Source organism: Nerophis ophidion, linkage group LG13 (genome assembly GCF_033978795.1).
Source record: "Nerophis ophidion isolate RoL-2023_Sa linkage group LG13, RoL_Noph_v1.0, whole genome shotgun sequence".
Taxonomy (NCBI): Eukaryota; Metazoa; Chordata; class Actinopteri; order Syngnathiformes; family Syngnathidae; genus Nerophis; species Nerophis ophidion.
This window is the reverse complement of record NC_084623.1, coordinates 5,967,756-5,992,755: the sequence shown is the minus strand read 5'-3', so window position 1 is coordinate 5,992,755 and position 25,000 is coordinate 5,967,756. Positions and strand designations below refer to the sequence as shown.

The 25,000-nt window shown below is 41.5% G+C and overlaps 1 protein-coding gene across 1 annotated transcript in view; it reads right to left on the bottom strand.

Moving 5' to 3' along the window:
- Positions 1-25,000, bottom strand: part of stxbp5l (syntaxin binding protein 5L) — a 359,880-nt gene that overhangs the window by 180,489 nt on the left and 154,391 nt on the right. Inside the window, 1 exon segment of the mRNA XM_061918310.1 lies at positions 21,983-22,083. Within this exon segment, the coding sequence (XP_061774294.1) occupies positions 21,983-22,083 (101 nt within the window).

Here is a 25,000-nt window from a genome sequence, read left to right as displayed (position 1 = left end):
ATGGATTCTCCTTCATGTTTAGCGGCAGGTATGTCGGGCTTTTCTCCACAAACACGGAGCCGCACTGGTCTCCCGCAAGCTTTGTTGCCTGTCACTATGCTTTTTGGCAAACTCCCGTATTTTTTTTTAAATGATACTATCACAAGCCTGTGTGATTTTTTTTTTTCCAACTCTATTCAAACCTGAGCCGAATGTGTGGTTTGTGCTGCACACATGTGTTGTCTATTATAGTTTTTAAGTTAACGTTTTAAAGTGTTTATGTCGATTCACAACCAGCCCTCACCTTGTCAAAATCTCCTCAAACGGGTCCCATTCGTTTGTGCTGCAATTTTCCTGGCTAATAATTTCTGTCAGATGGTGTAGGTGACGAAGCCCAAAATGCAGAAATGACAGGCTTCGAAAAAGGAAAACATGGTTTTCATGTTAAAAAAAAACAAGGCAAGGAAAACACAAACCAGAAACCAGGAAACAGCAAACAGGGACCGGAGTCAGGATCCAGGGAAAAGCTCTCAGCTTCCAAAAAAAGGCAGTCCACAGCACACAGCAAACAATACTCCAGCCCTCACTGGTGGGCAAGGCAGGTTTAAATAATGCCTCTGATTAGTGCTCAGGCAGCAGGTGAGTGGGTGAACACTAATCAGGAGCAGGTAGAAATAATAAGTAACCATGGTAACCAAAACAAACAAAGGTGCACAAAAACAGGAACCGAAGGAGTCTTGGATTGAAAATAAAAAAAACATAATCCAGACCACAGATCATGCCAATTTATATTTTTGTGTCGAAAACGTTTTAGGGCAGGGGTGCCCAAACTACGGCCCGCAGGTCGGTTACGGCCCGTCAGCATCCAAAATCCGGTCCGCGGGAATACCCAAGTTAAAAAAAAACACATAAATAAAACATTTTTATTTTCAATCTACATTTTTTAGTATTGTTGTTTTTTTTTATCTGTCCTTTCTAATCCATTTTGTACCGCTTGTTACTCTCTGTGTCTCCTAGCCACTCAGGAAAATCATACGGTCTAAAAATGCATTTTTCCATCGATAACGTGACATCATCAGTGCACACTCCGTCAGTCAATTAGTGCACGAGGAATACATTATATATATATGTATATATATATATATGTCTTAAGTAGATCATTTAGAGAATATTGCTTGATACCGTGGTAGAGCGCAATATATGTATGTGTGGGGAAAAAATCACAGGACTACTTCATCTCTACAGAACTGTTTCATGATGGGTTCCCTTAATCATCAGGAAATTTTAATGGAAGCATTCATATACCATGGTTTATATAGGGCACAGAACGGGTAAGTACAGGCAGGCGTAGGGTGTGGTGATTGGCTCATGTGCTACCTAGGAAGTGTTTCCGTCTGTGACAGCATGCTGATACAATTTCACCGCGCTTGTTGAGGGATGACAGGTCTGGGTGATATATAATAAACAGTTTCTCTTTCAAGCATAGGTTGCATCTTTTATTACCACTGTTGTAAGGTGTGCTGGATGCAAGAATTTGCCATGTTATTGAATAATCAACATTATTGTCTTTGAGGTTCCAAATGTGTTTGCTGAGTTCTGTAGAATTCCGCAGTCTGGTTTCTAAAGGAGGCGTTGTGATTATTCCATCTTGTTTTGAACGCTCCTTCGGTTAATCCTACGTACGTGTCGGATGTGTTTCAACATGCCGCCACAGACGGAAACACCTCCTAGGTAACACATGAGCCAATCACCACGTCCCTACGCCTGCCTGTACCCACCCACTCTGTGCCCTTTATAAACCATTGTATGTGAATGCTTCCATTAAAATCTCCTGATGATTGAGGGAACCCCTCATGAAACAGTTCTGTAGAGATGAAGTAGTGTTGTGATTTTTTCCACACCTATATAAAAAAAAAAAAATATATATATATATATATATATGTATATGTCTTAATTAGATCATTCAGAGAATAGTGCTTGATACAGTTGTAGAGCGCAATATATGTATGTGTGGGGAAAAAAATCACAGGACTACTTCATCTCTACAGAACTGTTTCATGAGGGGCTCCCCTCAATCATCAGGAAATTTTAATGGAAGCATTCACATACCATGGTTTATATAGGGCACAGAACGGGTAGGTACAGGCAGGCGTAGGGGTGTGTTGATTGGCTCATGTGTTACCTAAGAGGTGTTTCCGTCTGTGATAGCATGCTGATACAATTTCACTGCGTTTGTTGAGGGATGACAGGTCTGGGTGGTATATAATAAACAGTTTCTCTTTTAAGCAGGGGTTGCATCTTTTATTACCACTGTTGTAAGGTGTGCTGGATGCAAGAATTTGCCATGTTATTGAATAATCAACATTATTGTCTTTGAGGTTCCTAATGTGTTTGCTGAGTTCTCTAGAATTCCGCAAAGTCTGGTTTCTAAAGGAGGCGTTGTGATTATTCCATCTTGTTTTGAACGCTCCTTCGGTTAATCCTACGTACGTGTCGGATGTGTTTCAACATGCCGCCACAGACGGAAACACCTCCTAGGTAACATATGAGCCAATCACCACGCCCCTACGCCTGCCTGTACCCACCCACTCTGTGCCCTTTATAAACCATTGTATGTGAATGCTTCCATTAAAATCTCCTGATGATTGAGGGAACCCCTCATGAAACAGTTCTGTAGAGATGAAGTAGTCTTGTGATTTTTCCCACACCTATATAAAAAAAAAAAAAAAAAAATATATATATATATATATATATATATATATATATATATATATATATATATATATATATGTCTTAATTAGATCATTCAGAGAATAGTGCTTGATACAGTGGTAGAGCGCAATATATGTATGTGTGGGGAAAAAAATCACAGGACTACTTCATCTCTACAGAACTGTTTCATGAGGGGTTCCCTCAATCATCAGGAAATCTTAATGGAAGCATTCACATACCATGGTTTATATAGGGCACAGAACGGGTAGGTACAGGCAGGCGTAGGGTGTGGTGATTGGCTCATGTGTTACCTAAGAGGTGTTTCCGTCTGTGATAGCATGCTGATACAATTTCACTGCGTTTGTTGAGGGATGACAGGTCTGGGTGGTATATAGTAAACAGTTTCTCTTTTAAGCAGGGGTTGCATCTTTTATTACCACTGTTGTAAGGTGTGCTGGATGCAAGAATTTGCCATGTTATTGAATAATCAACATTATTGTCTTTGAGGTTCCTAATGTGTTTGCTGAGTTCTCTAGAATTCCGCAAAGTCTGGTTTCTAAAGGAGGCGTTGTGATTATTCCATCTTGTTTTGAACGCTCCTTCGGTTAATCCTACGTACGTGTCGGATGTGTTTCAACATGCCGCCACAGACGGAAACACCTCCTAGGTAACATATGAGCCAATCACCACGCCCCTACGCCTGCCTGTACCCACCCACTCTGTGCCCTATATAAACCATTGTATGTGAATGCTTCCATTAAAATCTCCTGATGATTGAGGGAACCCCTCATGAAACAGATCTGTAGAGATGAAGTAGTCTTGTGATTTTTCCCACACCTATATAAAAAAAAAAATATATATATATATATATATATGTCTTAATTAGATCATTCAGAGAATAGTGCTTGATACCGTGGTAGAGCGCAATATGTGTATGTGTGGGGAAAAATCACAGGACTACTTCATCTCTACAGAACTGTTTCATGAGGGTTTCCCTTAATCATCAGGAAATTTTAGTGGACGTATTCACATACCATGGTTTATATAGGGCACAGAATGGGTAGATACAGGCAGGCGTAGGGGCATGGTGATTGGCTCATGCGTTACCTAAGAGGTGTTTCCGTCTGTGATAGCATGCTGATACAATTTCACTGCGTTTGTTGAGGGATGACAGGTCTGGGTGATGTATAATAAACAGTTTCTCCTTTAAACATAGGTTGCATCGTTTATTACCACTGTTGTAAGGTGTGCATTCAACATTATTCAACATCTCCCCAATCGAAGGTAACACGCAAGGACATTAACACATCCGACACATACGTAGGATTAACCGAGGGGGAGTTCAAAACCAGATGGAACAATCACAAGGCTTCTTTTAGAAACCAAAACCTGCGGAATTCTACAGAACTCAGCAAGCACATTTGGAACCTCAAAGACAATGATGTTGAATATTGTATGCCAAAATGTTCTGAGCAAAAGTCAACTACGTACCTGAGGCGATGAGGTTTTTGTCACGGACTAGACCGGCTCAGAAGGAAACCGACAGTACGCTGTGCGCAACATAAGTGCTAATAAAGAGAATATTTATGTGTTGTCACTTTGCAAAGTAGACACAAAAGCGTGTCTGATGTTTATTATTTCAAACGTAGGAGTGGCAGCTAACACAACGCAATCACCACCGACCATCCAGACACTATTCTGAAGGAGATTCTGGGGGAGGAGAGTGCTCAATGTGTCCATGTCTGCAATTTGGTAGGGTTTAGCCTCCAGACGCAAAGCTAAATACCAAGTCGCCGCCTCTGAAGGATGATTCATTAGGCCCCTTTTCTTTCTTTTGTTTTGGAACATGATTCACCGCGCTGCTGCTGAGCGCCGCAGAGGCCTCCTACCCCATCCTACATGACAGCCACCGAGGTATTCAGTTGTATCCAAAGCACGATTGCAAGCCGCTTCCTCGGTGTGTTTGTGTGGGCATGTGCCCGACACAGATGAGATGGCAAAATACAGTTTATTCAGAAAGACATGATCGAATGGCAATAAAGTCATCAGTTAAAAAAAATATGCATCATCTTGCTTTCTGATTACCGTATTTTTCGGACTGGAAGGCTGTGGAGGGGGGAGTGGCCTGCGGGCCTGCCACGGAACGGCCTCGAAGAAAGCGACAGGTGAGTAGATAACCAGGCCCACCTGGGCCATCTAATCATCTGTGGACTTTATTAGCAGCAGCCAGACGAGACACAAGGTTGGAGTTGGGAGATGTCAGTTGGAAATATTCTTTTTATTTTCATTCAACAGTCTGTATTGCTTTTTTTAAGTGTGCCTTTATGGAGGGGGCGTGGCCTGCGGGCCTGCCTCGGAAAGGGTTGTGCAAGGACCTGCCTCGAAGACAGCGACTGGTGAGTAGATGGCTCAGGTGGGCCTGGTTATTTAATCATCGCGATACTATACCAATGCGGGTATACCGTTCAACCCTACATGACTGCGCTGTGGCCCTCTATAAAAAGAAGTTGGACTCCCAAGATCCTTTTTTGTTGTTGTTTTTAGTACGCCTTTGTGGAGGGGGGCGTGGCCCGCGGGCCTGCCGCAGAACGGGTTGTGCAAGGACCGGCCTCGAAGACAGCGACAGGTGAGTAGATGGCCCAGGTAGGCCTGGTTATCTAATCACCTGTCGACTTTATTAGCAGCAGCCGGACGAGACACAAGGTTGGAGTTGGGAGATGTCAGTTGGAAATATTATTTTTATTTTCATTCAACAGTCTGTATTGCTTTTTTTAAGTGTGCCTTTATGGAGGGGGCGTGGCCTGCGGGTATGCCTTGGAAAGGGTTGTGCAAGGACCTGCCTCGAAGACAGCGACAGGTGAGTAGATGGCTCAGGTGGGCCTGGTTATTTAATCATCGCGATACTATACCAATGCGGGTATACCGTTCAACCCTACATGACTGCGCTGTGGCCCTCTATAAAAAGAAGTTGGACTCCCAAGATCCTTTTTTGTTGTTGTTTTCAGTACGCCTTTGTGGAGGGGGGCGTGGCCCGCGGGCCTGCCGCAGAACGGGTTGTGCAAGGACCGGCCTCGAAGACAGCGACAGGTGAGTAGATGGCCCAGGTAGGCCTGGTTATCTAATCACCTGTCGACTTTATTAGCAGCAGCCGGACGAGACACAAGGTTGGAGTTGGGAGATGTCAGTTGGAAATATTCTTTTTATTTTCATTCAACAGTCTGTATTGCTTTTTTTAAGTGTGCCTTTATGGAGGGGGCGTGGCCTGCGGGCCTGCCTCGGAAAGGGTTGTGCAAGGACCTGCCTCGAAGACAGCGACTGGTGAGTAGATGGCTCAGGTGGGCCTGGTTATTTAATCATCGCGATACTATACCAATGCGGGTATACCGTTCAACCCTACATGACTGCGCTGTGGCCCTCTATAAAAAGAAGTTGGACTCCCAAGATCCTTTTTTGTTGTTGTTTTTAGTACGCCTTTGTGGAGGGGGGCGTGGCCCGCGGGCCTGCCGCAGAACAGGGTGCGCAAGGACCGGCCTCAAAGACAGCGACCGGTGAGTAGATGGCCCAGGTGGGCCTGGTTATGTAATCACCTGTCGTCTTTATTAGCAGCAGCCGGTACAAGACACAATGTTGGAGTTGGGAGATGTCAGTTGGAATAGTCTTTTTATTTTCATTCAACAGTCTGTATAGCTTTTTTTAAGTGTGCCTTTGTGGAGGGGGGCGTGGCCCGCGGGCCTGCCGCAGAACGGGGTGTGCAAGGACCGGCCTCGAAGACAGCGACAGGTGAGTAGATGGCCCAGGTAGGCCTGGTTATCTAATCACCTGTCGACTTTATTAGCAGCAGCTGGACGAGACACAAGGTTGGAGTTGGGAGATGTCAGTTGGAATAGTCTTTTTATTTTCATTCAACAGTCTGTATTGCTTTTTATAAGTGTGCCTTTGTGGAGGGGGGCGTGGCCCGCGGGCCTGCCGCGGAACGGGGTGCGCAAGGACCGACCTCGAAGACAGCGACAGGTGCGTAGATGGCCCAGGTGGGCCTGGTTTTTTAATCACCTTTCGCCTTTATTAGCAGCAGCCGGTACAAGACACAATGTTGGAGTTGGGAGATGTCAGTTGGAATAGAATTTTCATTCAACAGTCTGTATAGCTTTTTTTAAGTGTGCCTTTGTGGAGGGGGGCGTGGCCTGCGGGCCTGCCGCGGAAAGGGTTGTGCAAGGACCGGCCACAAAGACAGCGACATGTGAGTAGATGGCCCAGGTGGGCCTGTTTATCTAATCACCTGCCGCCTTCATTAGCAGCAGCTGGAGAAAAGACACGTGGTTGGAGTTGGGAGTTGGAGAGAGACACGGACAGAGAGTGCACGCATCAACACTTCTGACAAAGATAAGTTAAAATAATCTTCTTATTTTCAGGAATAATCTTCTTATTTTCATTCAACAGTCTGTTGAACATGCATGTCATACTGCCGTGCACAATACTTGTAGTATGCATCAAAACTATACTGCTTTACAAAGTACGTCAAAGTCAGAATAATTGTATGTAAGTTTTCCCACAACTTTGTGTTCCTGCGAGAAGACAAAAGCTGCCTTTGTTCCTACCAAGCAAAAAGCCTACCGCTTGTAAACCTCCATGGGATGGGATGCGACGTGGAGGTGTCGGTTTCTTTGATCCATTGGACAGCCACAGGAAGACCTTGTCATGACCCGGGATCTACAAAGCAGAAAGGGAGCAGACCCGACACCGCTCCAGGCACTTTTTTTATTTAAACTGTTAATGACCGAGTGCTTTGGTCATTAGTATCAACGAGGTTGTCAATTTTGAAACAATAGCCCAATTCCTCACTGACATTCCCATAAAGAGGCAAGCGTAAAGTTGGCATTTCCTCGCCTGTCATTCACGTGGCACTCAGAGCAAGTGTGTCTTTACGCGGCAACACAGTTTACAGCAGGCAGATCATGAGAAGAGCGGCGACGCCTGTGCCGCCATCTGGCGCCGCGTATAACACACCTGTTGGGCAGCAGTGATTGCATTCTACCTCCAAAGGCTGGCCAATTACAGGGTCGACTTCAGCTCCGCCACTGCCTATTAAAGCCCGTAATTGGAGTGCTTTCTCCCACAAGATTGTCTGTAATCGGCGGCGTGAAAGGAGATAATGAGTGAATAATGCAAGATGGCTGCTCTGACGACCTGTCACGCAAAGACAAAGAAAAAGAAAACAAAAAGAATGGGAAGCTTGATGCCGGACTATTTTGAAGACAAAACAGAGTAGCTGTGACTCTACGCTAACTTACACTGTGGACCAACTTGGTTCTTGAAAATGGTTCGTAAACCAAAAAGTTTGTATAATGAAGCGGAGTTCCGAATGAAAAAAGCAATGTAAACATGAATACTGGGTTCTAGCCTCAAGAAAAGTCTATTTTTTTTTATCCAAACAACAGAATAAAAAGAGCACAAACACATAAATTCCTGTTGGTGCTCAACAAAACTTTAACAACCGTGTTGCTACGATAAAAAAACAAGTTGTTTCGAAACAATAATCTATCAATCCACCATGATTTACAAACTTAACTAATTCTTGAATTAAGTTCATGAATCAAAAAGTTTGTATAGTGAAGCGGATTTCCCAATAAATAAAAGCAATGTGAACATGAATACTGGGTTCTAGCCGAGACAAAAGTCCTTATTTTATAGAAGGTTAAAAAAAAATGGGGTAAATGGATCAATAATCTATTTGTGTATCCAAACAACACAACAAAAATAGCACGCACAAACACACAAAATTCCTGTTGGCGCTCACCAAACACAAAAAATACACACTGTTTCTCAACAATAATCAATAGGATGTACAGCAGAACCTTGATTTACCAACTTAATTGGTTCTTGAAAATGGTTCGTAAACCGAAAAGTTTGTATATTGAAGCAGAATTCCCAATAAAAAAACAATGTAAACATGAATACTGGGTTGTAGCCTCAAGAAAAGTCTCTTTTTTTATCCAAACAACACAACAAAAACAGCACACACACACACATAAAAGTCCTGCTGATGCTCAACAAAACGTTAACAACCATGTTGCTACGATAAAAAAAACAAATTGTTTCGAAACAATAATCAATCAATCAACCGTGATTTACAAACTTAATTGCTTCTTGAATTAGTTCATGAACCAAAAAGTTTGTATAGTGAAGCAGATTTCCCAATAAATAAAAGCAATGTGAACACTAAATACTGGGTTCTAACCTTGACAAAAGTCCTTATTTTATAGAAGGTTAAAAAATGAGGTAGATGGATCAATAATCTATTTTTCATCCAAACAACACAGCAAAAATAGCACGCACAAACACACAAAATTCCTGTTGGCGCTCACCAAAAAATACACACTGTTTCTCAACAATAATCAATAGGATGTACAGCAGAACCTTGATTTACCAACTTAATTGGTTCTTGAAGATGGTTCATAAACTGAAAAGTTTGTATATTGAAGCAGAGTTCCCAATAAAAAAAGCAATGTAAACATGAATACTGGGTTCTAGCCTCAAGAAAAGTATATTTCTTTTATCCAAACAACACAACAAAAACAGCACACACACACACACACACACACACACACAAAAGTCCTGCTGATGCTCAACAAAACGTTAACAACCATGTTGCTACGATAAAAAAAACCAAATTGTTTCTAAACAATAATCAATCAATCAACCGTGATTTACAAACTTAATTGCTTCTTGAATTAGTTTGTGAACCAAAAAGTTTGTATAGAGAAGCGGATTTCCCAATAAATAAAAGCAATGTGAACATGAATACTGGGTTCTAGCCTCCACACAAATCCTTATTTTATAGAAGGTAAAAAAATGGGGTAAATGGATCAATAATCTATTTTTTTATCCAAACAACACAACAAAAATAGCACGCACAAACACACAAAATTCCTGTTGGCGCTCACCAAAAAATACACACTGTTTCTCAACAATAATCAATAGGATGTACAGCAGAACCTTGATTTACCAACTTAGTTGGTTCTTGAAGATGGTTCATAAACTGAAAAGTTTGTATATTGAAGCAGAGTTCCCAATAAAAAAACAATGTAAACATGAATACTGGGTTCTAGCCTCAAGAAAAGTCTCTTTTTTTATCCAAACAACACAACAAAAACAGCACACACACACACACACACAAAAGTCCTGTTGGTGCTCACCAAAACGTTAACCACCATGTTGCTACGATAAAAAAACAAATTGTTTCTAAACAATAATCAATCAATCAACCGTGATTTACAAACTTAATTGCTTCTTGAATTAGTTCATGAACCAAAAAGTTTGTATAGTGAAGCGGATTTCCCAATAAATAAAAGCAATGCAAACACAAAATACTGGGTTCTAGCCTCCACAAAAGTCCTTATTTTATAGAGGGTTAAAAAATGGGGTAGATGGATCATGAATCTATTTTTTATCCAAACAACACAACAAAAACAGCACACACAAACACTCAAAATTCATGTTGGTGCTCACCAAAACGTTAACAACCATGTTGCTTAACAAAAATACACACTGTTTCTCAACAATAATCAATAGGATGTACAGCAGAACCTTGATTTACCAACTTAATTGGTTCTTGAAAATGGTTCGTAAACCGAAAAGTTTGTATATTGAAGCAGAATTCCCAATAAAAAAACAATGTAAACATGAATACTGGGTTCTAGCCTCAAGGAAAGTCTCTTTTTTTATCCAAACAACACAACAAAAACAGCACACAACACACAAAAGTCCTGTTGGTGCTCAACAAAACGTTAACCATGTTGCTACAATAAAAAAACAAATTGTTTCTAAAAAATACTCAATCAACCGTGATTTACAAACTTAATTGCTTCTTGAATTAGTTCATGAACCAAAAAGTTTGTGTAGTGAAGCGGATTTCCCAATAAATAAAAGCAATGTGAACATGAATACTGGGTTCTAGCCTCGACAAAAGTCCCTATTTTATAGAAGGTTAAAAAAAAATGGGGTAAATGGATCAATAATCTATTTGTTTATCCAAACAACACAACAAAAATAGCACGCACAAACACACAAAATTCCTGTTGGCGCTCACCAAAAACAAAAAATACACACTGTTTCTCTGTTACAGCAGAACCTTGATTTACCAACTTAATTGGTTCTTGAAAATGGTTCGTAAACCGAAAAGTTTGTATAGTGAAGCAGAGTTCCCAATAAAAAAGACTTTTCTTGAGGGTTCTAGCCTCAAGAAAAGTCTCCTTTTTTATCCAGACAACGCAACAAAAACAGCACACACACACACACAAAAGTCCTGTTGGTGCTCAACAAAACGTTAACCACCATGTTGCTACGATAAAAAAACAAATTGTTTCTAAAAAATACTCAATCAATCAACCGTGATTTACAAACTTAACTAATTCTTGAATTAGTTCATGAACCAAAAAGTTTGTATAGTGAAGCGGATTTTCCAATAAATAAAAGCAACGTGAACACTAAATACTGGGTTCTAGCCTCCACAAAAGTCCTTATTTTATAGAGGGTTAAAAAATGGGGTAGATGGATCAATAATCAATTTTTTATCCAAACAACACAACAAAAACAGCACACACAAACATTTAAAATTCCTGTTGGTGCTCACAAAAACCATGTTGCTACAAAAAAAACACAAATTGTTTCTCAACAAAAATCATTCAATCTACTTTGATTTACAAACGTAACTAATTCTTGAATTTAGTTCATAAACCAAAAAGTTTGTATATTGAAGCGTATGTCCCAATAAAATAAAAAAAACGATGTCAACAAGAATACTGGGTTCTAGCCTCGACAAAAGTGCTTATTTTATAGGGGGTTAAAAGAACAAAACAGGGTAAATGGATCAATAATCTCGTTTTTATCCAAACAACACAACAAAAACAGCACGCACAAACACACAAAATTCCTGTTGGTGCTCACCAACCATGTTGCTACAATAAAAATACACACTGTTTCTCAAAAATAATCAACAATATGTACAGCAGAACCTTGATTTACCAACTTAACTGGTTCTTGAAAATGGTTTGTAAACCGAAAAGTTTGTATATTGAAGCAGAGATCCCATTTATAATAAAAAAAAAAATGTAAACATGAATACTGGGTTTTAGCCTCAAGAAAAGTCTTTTTTTACCCAAACAACACAACAAAAAGAGCACACACACACACACACACACACAAAATTCCTGTTGGTGCTCACCAAAACGTTAACAACCATGTTGCTACAATAAAAAGACTCATTGTTTCTCAACAATTATCAATAGGATGTACAGCGGAACCTTGATTTACCAACTTAATTGGTTCTTGAAAATGGTTCGTGTGGAGAGGCGCAACCGGCGAATGAGCAGCGGGGGAGGGCACAAGATGGCGGCAAGGGGGCGGAGAATGCAACCGAGCGGAGAGGCGGGGCGTGCCGGGAGTGACGCCGCAATCGAGTTATATTGCGTGGATCGCGCACCTGCACACGATTAACATTTCTCCTACGCTGTATAAAAGGGGAGAAGGAAGAGAAAACGAGGCAGAAGGAGGAGGAGAGCCTGCAGCAGTGACCGCGGAGCGAAAGTAAAGAGCAGACGAGGACGACGACGATGGCGGCTGAAAAGCAGACTGTGAGCGAGCATTGGAAAGGAGGAGCTGAAAAGCGACCCGACCTAAAGACAAAACTATATTGAAAAATAAAGCGAGTCAAACCTGCTCGAAAGCAAAAATGTCCTTCCTTGATGGTCCTGGGAACCCGCACGACAGCAAGTGACTGTCACAGTTCAGAAACCGAAAAGTTTGTATAGTGAAGCAGAGTTTCCAATAATAATTTAAAAAAACAACGTTAATATGAATACTGGGTTCTAGCCACAAGAAAAGTCTCTTTTTTTTATCCAAACAACACAACAAAAAGAGCACACACACACACACAAAATTCCTGTTGGTGCTCACCAAAACGTTAACAACCATGTCGCTACAATAAAAAGACTCATTGTTTCTCAACAATAATCAATAGGATGTACAGCGGAACCTTGATTTACCAACTTAACTGGTTCTTGAAAATGGTTCGCAGCTAGTGAACGAGCAGCGGGGGAGGGCGGCCAAGATGGCGGCAAGGGGGCGGAGAATGCAACCGAGCGGAGAGGCGGGGCGTGCCGGGAGTGACGCCGCAATCGAGTTATATTGCGTGGATCGCGCACCTGCACACGATCAACATTTCTCCTCACGCTGTATAAAAGGGGAGAAGGAAGAGAAAACGAGGCAGAAGGAGAAGGAGAGCCTGCAGCAGCGACCGAGGAGCGAAAGCAAAGAGCAGACGAGGACGATGGCGGCTGCAAGCAGTGAAAAGGAGGAGCTGAAAAGCGATCCGACCTAAAGACAAAGCTATATTGAAAAATAAAGCGAGTCAAACCTGCTCGAAAGCAAAAATGTCCTTCCTTGATGGTCCTGGGAACCCACAAGACAGCAACCGACTGTCACAGTTCGTAAACTGAAAAGTTTGTGTAGTGAAGCAGAGTTCCAAAAAAGAAAAAGAAACGCAATGTAAACATGAATACTGGGTTCTAGCCTCAAAAAAAGTCTCTTTTTTTATCCAAACAACACAACAAAAACAGCACGCACAAACCCACAAAATTCCTGTTGCTACAATAAAAATGCACACTGTTTCTCAACAATAATCAATAGAATGCACAGCGGAACCGTGATTTACAAACTTAAACATGGTTGAATATAGTTTGTAAACCGAAAAGTTTGTAAAGTGAAGCAGAGTTCACAATTAAAATATGAATACTGGGTTCTAGCATCGAGAAAAAGTCACTATTTTAGAGGGAAAAAAATCATAACAAGGGGGTGGATGGATCAATAATGTCTTGTTAATCCAAACAACACAACAATAACAGCATGCGCACACACACACACACACACACACACACACACACACAAGTCCTGCTGGTGCCCAACAAAACATTAACAACCATGTTGCGACAATAAAAAAAAGATCGCCATTCACAATTAGAGACTTGTTGCAGTCCAAAGCTCCCTTCACCAATAAAATCCTTGAAGTGCTTGATAAAAACTTCCCCAAAGCTTAGTCGGAGCGAGCAGCCTCGCCATGCCGCACCACGCTGGGAATTCCGCTTCTCGTTTCAAAGTTTTTCGACCACCCACAGCTCGCTCTAAATAGCTCCTCCATGCTGCTTCCAGCTTGGTCACCTCTGGACATCTCGCTCTGTCTGCTTGCAGATGATAACCCCGCAGCTGCTATCAACCCGCTTTTGCACTTTCTCTCCATCCTTGCAACAATATTTTACCCCTTTGGCCAAGTCAGTAACCATATAAATGTCATTCTTATTTCCAAGAGTTGCAATTGTGGACGTGTTTCTTCCAATCAGTCATATCAGCAAATATACATTTTTAAGTCCACAGCAAATCCCTCCCTCTAGTCAGGCTGGTTTGTTGGCGTTTCTGAACCCACATTGAGTGACGCAAAAGACCAAACTTGGTAAATGGCAAGAAAAAACACAAATGCTGAAGCACTGAAGACTATTTAATGTAGTCCATCACGTCATTAGTGACCCACCATGTCATTCAACGTGGTTTTCCACGTCATTTAAAGTGGTCCATAATTACTAAGTGTCCCTCAATAAAAACAAGTTCCACGCCCCTGATCTAAAGGTTCGCATCCCGAAAAGTTTGCAAATGTAAGGGTTTCTAAATCGGAACCCTCCTTGTACAAATGTTTTGACTTATTGTATAAAAACATGCTTTGGTGTACAAAACTTGTCACATTTTACCTCTTTGACAAAGTCAGCAACCATATAAATGTCCTTCTTATTTCCAATAGTTGCAATTGTGGACGTGTTTCTTCCGTATTTGCAAGCCAGATGAACAATCAGTCATATCAGCAAATAGTCATTTTTAAGTCCACAGCAAATCCCTCCCTCTATTCAGGCTGGTTTGTTGGCGTTTTTGAACCCACATTGAGTGACGCAAAAGACCAAACTTGGTAAATGGCAAGAAAAAACACAAATGCTGAAGAACTGAAGACTATTTAATGTAGTCCGTCACGTCATTAGTGTCAAACATGGACTTGGACGTGGTTTGTTTCTTTCGACGCAAAGGGTAGTTGGCACGAGCGCGACGTGAAAGTGAGTACATTCTTTATTTATACTCTAGTAAACTACAAAAGAAAGGGCAAACAAAGGGGGCTCACAAGGGGGTACGAACACTTGGCTACAGAAAACTAAAGACTAGCACAAAGGCTACAAACTACAAACATGAAACAAAAACACTTGAACTGTGGCATGAATAACAAAACTTACGTGGCGTGGACAAAATGAACAGCATGGCACGAAGCAGATGAGGAATATGGGTGATGTGTAGGAAGTTGCCAGGCCGACTACCTGGTAACTGTGGCTTAAATAATAGGCTATGTTAATTAACAACAGGTGTGAGAGCTGAGGACAGGGGCGTGATATGCGGGCAAGGTGAAAATCAATGAGTAGCTATGGAAACAAAGAAAACAAGGACGTGCAAAAGCATGAACTGATTGTCAAAAAATAAGCAAACATGACAAAAACGAAACATGATCAGATGGGCGTGACAATTAGTGACCCACTATGTCATTCAACGTGGTTTTGCGCGTCATTTAATGTGGTCCATAATTGCTAAGTGCCCTCAATAAAAACAAGTTCCACGCCCCTGATCTAAAGGTTCACATCCCGTAAAGTTTGCAAATGCAAGAGTTTCTAAATCGGACCCCTACTTATACACATTTTTTGACTTACCGTATAAAAACATGCTTTGGTGTACAAAACTTGTCACATTTGACCTCTTTGGCAAAGTCAGCAACTATATAAATGTTCTTCTTATTTCCAATAGTTACATTTGTGGACGTGTTCCTTCCGTATTTGCAAGCCAAATGGAAAATCCGTCATATCAGCAAATAGTAATTTTTAAGTCCACAGCAAATCCCTCTCTCTATCCAGGCTGGTTTGTTGGCGTTTTTAAACCCACATCGAGTGACAGTGGACCAAAATTGGTAAATGGCGAGAAAAAACACATGCTGAAGCACTGAAGACTATTTAATGTAGTCCGTCACGTCATTAGTGTCAAACATGGACTTGGACGTGGGTTGTTTCTTTCGACGCAAAGGGTAGTTGGCACGAGCGCGACGTGAAAGTGAGTACATTCTTTATTTATACTCTAGTAAACTACAAAAGAAAGGGCAAACAAAGGGGGCTCACAAGGGGGTACGAACACTTGGCTACAGAAAACTAAAGACTAGCACAAAGGCTACAAACTACAAACATGAAACAAAAACACTTGCACTGTGGCATGAATACCAAAACTTACGTGGCGTGGACAAAATGAACAGCATGGCATGAAGCAGATGAGGAATATGGGTGATGTGTAGGAAGTTGCCAGGCCGACTACCTGGTAACTGTGGCTTAAATAATAGGCTATGTTAATTAACAACAGGTGTGAGAGCTGAGGACAGGGGCGTGACATGCGGGCAAGGTGAAAATCAATGAGTAGCTTTGGAAACAAAGAAAACAAGGACGTGCAAAAGCATGAACTGATTGTCAAAAAATAACCAAACATGACAAAAACGAAACATGATCAGATGGGCGTGACAATTAGTGACCCACTATGTCATTCAACGTGGTTTTGCGCGTCATTTAATGTGGTCCATAATTGCTAAGTGTCCCTCAATTAAAACAAGTTCCATGCCCCTGATCTAAAGGTTCGCATCCCGAAAAGTTTGCAAATGCAAGGTTTTCTAAATCGGAACCCTCCTCGTACAAACTTTTCGACTTACCGTGTAAAAACATGCTTTGGTGTACAAAACCTGTCACATTTTACCCGTTTGACAAAGTCAGCATCCATTTAAATGTCCTTATTTCCAATAGTTGCAATTGTGGACATGTTTCTTCCGTATTTTGCAAGCCGGATGAGCAATCCTGGCAAATAGGAATTTTTAAGTCCACAGCAAATCCCTCCCTCTAGCCAGGCTGGTTTGTTGGCGTTTTTGAACCCACATTGAGTGACGCAAAACACCGAACTTGGTGAATGGCGAGAAAAAACACACATGCTGAAGCACTGAAGACTATTTAATGTAGTCCGTCACGTCATTAGTGACCCACCATGTCATTCAACGTGGTTTTCCGCGTCATTTTAAGTAGTCCATAATTGCTAAGTGTCCCTCAATAAAAACAAGTTCCACACCCCTGATCTAAAGGTTCGCATCCCGAAAAGTTTGCAAATGCAAGGTTTTCTAAATCGGAACCCTCCTCGTACAAACTTTTCGACTTACCGTGTAAAAACATGCTTTGGTGTACAAAACCTGTCACATTTTACCCGTTTGGCCAAGTCAGCAACCATTTAAATGTCCTTATTTCCAATAGTTGCAATTGTGGATGTGTTTCTTCCGTATTTTGCAAGCCGGATGAGCAATCCTGGCAAATAGGAATTTTTAAGTCCACAGCAAATCCCTCCCTCTATCCAGGCTGTTTTGTTAGCGTTTTTGAACCCACATTGAGTGACGCAAAAGACCAAACTTGGTAAATGGCAAGAAAAAACACAAATGCTGAAGAACTGAAGACTATTTAATGTAGTCCATCACGTCATTAGTGACCCACCATGTCATTGAACGTGGTTTTCCACGTCATTTAAAGTGGTCCATAATTGCTAAGTGCCCCTCAATTAAAACAAGTTCCACGCCCCTAAACTAAAGGTTTGCATCCCGAAAAGTTTGCAAATGCAAGGTTTTCTAAATCGGAACCCTCCTCGTACGAACTTTTCGACTTACCGTGTAAAAACATGCTTTGGTGTACAAAATCCGTCACATTTTACCCGTTTGGCCAAGTCAGCAACCATTTAAATGTTCTTATTTCCAATAGTTGCAATTGTGGACATGTTTCTTCCGTATTTTGCAAGCCGGATGAGCAATCCTGGCAAATAGGAATTTTTAAGTCCACAGCAAATCCCTCCCTCTATCCAGGCTGGTTTGTTGGCGTTTTTGAACCCACATTGAGTGACACGAAAGACCAAACTTGGTGAACGGCGAGAAAAAACACACATGCTGAAGAACTGAAGACTATTTAATGTAGTCCGTCACGTCATTAGTGACCCACCATGTCATTCAACGTGGTTTTCCACGTCATTTAAAGTGGTCCATAATTACTAAGTGTCCCTCAATAAAAACCAGTTCCACACCCACAATCTAAAGGTCCCCGTCCCGGAAAGTTTGCAAATGCAAGGGTTTCTAAATCGGACCCCTCCTTTTACGAATTTTTTGACTTATCGTATAAAAACATGCTTTGGTGTACAAAACTTGTCACATTTGACCTCTTTGGCAAAGTCAGCAACCATATAAATGTTCTTCTTATTTCCAATAGTTACATTTGTGGACGTGTTCCTTCCGTATTTGCAAGCCAAATGGAAAATCAGTCATATCAGCAAATAGTCATTTTTAAGTCCACAGCAAATCCCTCCCTCTATCCAGGCTGGTTTGTTGGCGTTTTTAAACCCACATCGAGTGACAGTGGACCAAAATTGGTAAATGGCGAGAAAAAACACATGCTGAAGCACTGAAGACTATTTAATGTAGTCTGTCACGTCATTAGTGTCAAACATGGACTTGGACGTGGGTTGTTTCTTTCGACGCAAAGGGTAGTTGGCACGAGCGCGACGTGAAAGTGAGTACATTCTTTATTTATACTCTAGTACACTACAAAAGAAAGGGCAAACAAAGGGCGCTCACAAGGAGGTACGAACACTTGGCTACAAAAAACTAAAGACTAGCACAAAAGCTACAAATTACAAACATGAAACAAAAACACTTGCACTGTGGCATGAATAACAAAACTTACGTGGCGTGGACAAAATGAACAGCATGGCATGAAGCAGATGAGGAATATGGGTGATGTGTAGAAAGTTGCCAGGCCGACTACCTGGTAACTGTGGCTTAAATAATAGGCTATGTTAATTAACAACAGGTGTGAGAGCTGAAGACAGGGGCATGACATGCGGGCAAGGTGAAAATCAATGAGTAGCTTTGGAAACAAAGAAAACAAGGAAGTACAAAAGGAAGAACTGAATGTCAAAAAATAACCAAACATGACAAAAACGAAACATGATCACATGGGCGTGACAATTAGTGACCCACTATGTCATTCAACGTGGTTTTCCACGTCATTTAAAGTGGTCCATAATTGCTAAGTGTCCCTCATTTAAACCAGGTTCCACGCCCCTAAACTAAAGGTTCGCATCCCGAAAAGTTTGCAAATGCAAGGTTTTCTAAATTGGAACCCTCCTTGTACAAACTTTTCGACTTACCGTGTAAAAACATGCTTTGGTGTACAAAACCTGTCACATTTTACCCGTTTGGCCAAGTCAGCAACCATTTAAATGTCCTTATTTCCAATAGTTGCAATTGTGGACATGTTTCTTCCGTATTTTGCAAGTCGGATGAGCAATCCTGGCAAATAGGAATTTTTAAGTCCACAGCAAATCCCTCCCTCTAGCCAGGCTGGTTTGTTGGCGTTTTTGAACCCACATTGAGTGACGCAAAACACCAAACTTGGTGAACGGCAAGAAAAAACACACATGCAGAAGCACTGAAGACTATTTAATGTAGTCCATCACGTCATTAGTGACCCACCATGTCATTCAACGTGGTTTTCCACGTCATTTAAAGTGGTCAATAATTGCTAAGTGTCCCTCAATAAAAACAAGTTCCACCCCCCTGATCTAAAGGTTCGCATCCCGAAAAGTTTGCAAATGCAAGAGTTTCTAAATCGGACCCCTACTTGTACACATTTTTTGACTTACCGTATAAAAACATGCTTTGGTGTACAAAACTTGTCACATTTTACCTCTTTGGCAAAGTCAGCAACCATATAAATGTTCTTCTTATTTCCAATAGTTACATTTGTGGACGGGTTCCTTCCGTATTTGCAAGCCAAATGGAAAATCAGTCATATCAGCAAATAGTAATTTTTAAGTCCACAGCAAATCCCTCCCTCTATCCAGGCTGGTTTGTTGGCGTTTTTAAACCCACATCAAGTGACAGTGGACCAAACTTGGTAAATGGCGAGAAAAAACACATGCTGAAGCACTGAAGACTATTTAATGTAGTCTGTCACGTCATTAGTGTCAAACTTGAACTTGGACGTGGGTTGTTTCTTTCGACGCAAAGGGTAGTTGGCACGAGCGCGACGTGAAAGTGAGTACATTCTTTATTTATACTCTAGTAAACTACAAAAGAAAGGGCAAACAAAGGGGGCTCACAAGGGGGTACGAACACTTGGCTACAGAAAACTAAAGACTAGCACAAAGGCTACAAACTACAAACGTGAAACAAAAACACTTGCACTGTGGCATGAATAACAAAACTTACGTGGCGTGGACAAAATGAACAGCATGGCATGAAGCAGATGAGGAATATGGGTGATGTGTAGGAAGTTGCCAGGCCGACTACCTGGTAACTGTGGCTTAAATAATAGGCTATGATAATTAACAACAGGTGTGAGAGCTGAGGACAGGGGCGTGATATGCGGGCAAGGTGAAAATCAATGAGTAGCTTTGGAGACAAAAGAAAACAAGGAAGTGCAAAAGCCAGAACTGAATGTCAAAAAAATAACCAAACATGACAAAAACGAAACATGATCACATGGGCGTGACAATTAGTGACCCACTATGTCATTCAACGTGGTTTTCCACGTCATTTAATGTTTTCCATAATTGCTGAGTGCCCGTCAATTAAAACAAGTTCCACGCCCCTAAACTAAAGGTTTGCATCCCGAAAAGTTTGCAAATGCAAGGTTTTCTAAATCGGAACCCTCCTCGTACGAACTTTTCGACTTACCGTGTAAAAACATGCTTTGGTGTACAAAATCCGTCACATTTTACCCGTTTGGCAAAGTCAGCAACCATTTAAATGTTCTTATTTCCAATAGTTGCAATTGTGGACATGTTTCTTCCGTATTTTGCAAGCCGGATGAGCAATCCTGGCAAATAGGAATTTTTAAGTCCACAGCAAATCCCTCCCTCTATTCAGGCTGGTTTGTTGGCGTTTTTGAACCCACATTGAGTGATGCAAAAGACCAAACTTGGTAAATGGCGAGAAAAAAAACACATGCTGAAGAACTGAAGACTATTTAATGTAGTCCGTCACGTCATTAGTGACCCACCATGTCATTCAACGTGGTTTTCCAGGTCATTTTGTGGTCCATAATTGCTAAGTGTCCCTCAATAAAAACAAGTTCCACGCCCCTGATCTAAAGGTTCACATCCTGAAAAGTTTGTAAATGCAATAGTTTCTAAATCGGACTCCTACTTGTACGAATTTTTCGACTTACCGTGTAAAAACATGCTTTGGTGTACAAAACCTGTCACATTTTACCCGTTTGGCAAAGTCAGCAACCATTTAAATGTCCTTATTTCCAATAGTTGCAATTGTGGATGTGTTTCTTCTGTATTTTGCAAGCCGGATGAGCAATCCTGGCAAATAGGAATTTTTAAGTCCACAGCAAATCCCTCCCTCTATCCAGGCTGGTTTGTTGGCGTTTTTGAACCCACATTGAGTGACGCAAAACACCGAACTTGGTGAATGGCGAGAAAAAACACACATGCTGAAGCACTGAAGACTATTTAATGTAGTCCGTCACGTCATTAGTGACCCACCATGTCATTCAACGTGGTTTTCCCAGTCATTTAAAGTGGTCCATAATTGCTAAGTGTCCCTCAATAAAAACAAGTTCCACGCTCCTGATCTAAAGGTTCGCATCCCGAAAAGTTTACAAATGCAATAGTTTCTAAATCGGACTCCTACTTATACGAACTTTTCGACACACCGTATAAAACCATGCTTTGGTGTACAAAACGTACACCATGGACGTGTTTCTTCCATATTTGCAAACCAGATGAACAATCCTGGCAAATAGTTTTAACACACCCATTGTGTGCCCGGCAGCACATCCATTGTGGGTGACCAAAACGATCTCCGTTAGCTACTGTGCTAATTAGTTGTGTGCTTGTGTGTAGTTTTGTTCACTAAATACGAGTCCACAAGAAGCAATGGACAAGTGATGTGTGGTTTGAAACACTCAGGAATTATCCACAGCGTTGTGGACAATGCCTCCAGCTCTTATCCGCTTCACGTCAAGAAGATTAACCGACAAGGTAAGGTGGATTTGAATACAATATTCACTTTTTATCATATGTGTGTGTGTGTGTGTGTGTGTGTGTGTGTGTGTGTGTGTGTGTGTGTGTGTGTGTGTGCGCTCACCTCTCTCTGTTGAACTTGAGTGAATGCAGGATCGCCGGTCGCCTCTGACGAAGATTCCATAAGTGTAAGGTATCATCAGCGCAGGCTGTGACTAGCGCCCCCTATAGGCAACAATTAGAAAAAAAAAACACAAACTTCCGTGAACAATCAGAATCCGATAAATGTTCAAATGCATCCATTAAAATATACTGTTTATGAATATTTTGTTTTTACTTTTTTTTTATCTTGCAGTTCAACTTTGTGCACTTAAGATGTGACTTTAAGGTTTTACTACTTAGGTATAAAATACTACACGGTCTAGCTCCATCCTATTTTGCCGATTGTATTGTACCATATGTCCCGGCAAGAAATCTGCCTTCAAAGGACTTATTAGTGATTCCCAGAGCCCAAAAAAAGTCTACAGGCTACAGGGCGTTTTCTATTGGGGCTCCAGTACTCTGGAATGTCCTCCCGGTAACAGTTCGAGACGCTACCTTAGTAGAAGCATTTAAGTCCCATTTTAAAACTCATTTGTATACTCGAGCCCTTAAATAGACCCCCTTTTTAGACCAGTTGATCTGCCGTTTCTTTTCTGCTCTGCCCCCCCCCCCCTCCTTTGGGGAGGGGGGTCAGGCACAGATTCGGTGACCACAGATGAGCGCTAGCTGTCCAAAGTTGGGACCAAGGGTGGACCACTCATCAGTTGGGGACGTCTCTGTGCTGCTGACCTGTCTCCACTCAAGATGATGTCATGCTGGCTCCACTATGGACTGGACTCTCACTATTATGTTAGATCCACTATGGACTGGACTCTCACTATTATGTTAGATCCACTATGGACTGGACTCTCACTATTATGTTAGATGCACTGTGGACTGGAATCTCACACTATTATGTTAGATCCACTATGGACTGGACTCTCACTATTATGTTAGATCCACTATGGACTGGACTCTCACACTATTATGTTAGATCCACTATGGACTGGACTCTCACACTATTATGTTAGATCCACTATGGACTGGAGTCTCACTATTATGTTAGATCCACTATGGACTGGACTCTCACTATTATACTAGATCCACTATGGACTGGACTCACAATATTATGTTAGATCCACTATGGACTGGAGTCTCACTATTATGTTTGATCCAGTATGGACTGGAATCTCACACTATTATGTTAGATCCACAATGGACTGGACTCTCACTATTATGTTAGATCCACTATGGACTGGACTTTCACACTATTATGTTAGATCCACTATGGACTGGACTCTCACACTATTATGTTAGATCCACTATGGACTGGAGTCTCACTATTATGTTAGATCCACTATGGACTGGACTCTCACTATTATGTTAGATCCACTACGGACTGGACTCTCATTATTATGTTAGACCCACTATGGACTGGAATCTCACACTATTATGTTAGATCCACAATGGACTGGTATCTCACTATTATGTTATATCCACTATGGACTGGACTCTCACTATTATGTTAGATCCACTATGGACTGGACTCTCACACTATTATGTTAGATCCACTATGGACTGGACTCTCACACTATTATGTTAGATCCACTATGGACTGGACTCTCATTATTATGTTAGATCCACTATGGACCTCACTATTATGTTAGATCCACTATGGACTGGACTCTCACTATTATGTTATATCCAGTAGGGACTGGACTTCCACTATTATGTTAAATCCACTATGGACTGGACTCTCACTATTATGTTAGATCCACTATGGACTGGACTCTAACAATATTATGTTAGATCCACTATGGACTGGAATCTCACTATTATGTTAGATCCACTATGGACTGGACTCTCACAATATTATGCTAGATCCACTATGGACTGGACTCTCACTATTATGTTAGATCCACTATGGATTGTACTCTCACTATTATGTTAGATCCACTATGGACTGGACTCTCACTATTATGTTAGATCCACTATAGACTGGACTCTCACTATTATGTTAGATCCACTATGGACTGGACTCTCACTATTTTGTTAGATCCACTATGGACTGGACTCTCACTATTATGTTAGATCAACTATGGACTGGACTCTCACTATTATGTTAGATCCACTATGGACTGGAGTCTCACAATATTATGCTCAATCCATAAACATTGATTGATTGAATAAGTGGGACCCCAAACATTTACCATGGGACCCCATTTTTATGACTTGATGTGACCCCCATTTTAGAAATTCCTTGCGACAGTATTGTTGTGTGCAAAACAGCAGCAGGTGGCCGTTGCCTGCGGGCTGGTGCGAATACTAATCAAAATAAAGATTGTCATTACTGCCCCAATTGGTGGAAAGGTGTATTACAACTGAGTACTGCTGAGAAACAGATATTTTTTGGTGGCCCTCGAGAAGGCGCTCGGGGCCCATTATGGTTAAAAAAACAACAACCCTGCAATTAAACAAAGGGGAAAAAGTACATGCAATATAAATACATAACACTCGTTACAAACATCAAACCATCTATTAAACGGGACAAGAAGCAAGGAATCGAACAGAGACGGAATTGTACGTGGACCTGTACCCTCGTACATTGTCACCCCACGCTCTGAGGAAAAAGTTCCAGCGCTTCCCCATATATTTGGGCATTCCCTTCATGCTACTGAGGGGAGGGGTTACGTTATGCATCGGCCCAGCACCAAGGCATAAACAATCAAAACATAATGTGCTTGGAGCGGTGTCAGGTTTGCCCCTTCTCTGCTCGTTAGCCTCATGTTCTCGGAGACTTCGGGTCCTGATACAACCAACCTCCCTTGGCTGTCTAGATCTGAAAAACCGACACTTCTATGGCGAGGCACACTCAGTGGAGATTTACAAGCTGTCCGCCTTTGCTTGATAAGAACAAGGACAGTTTTGTGAGCACAAGTCAATAGTAACCAGGGCCAACTTGAACAGCAAGCAAACAAGTTGTGTGATAACTTATATACGATTATTCTGACAACAAGCCTTGGTGAGATTACAGAGTTGTAAGTGGTATGGACGAAATATA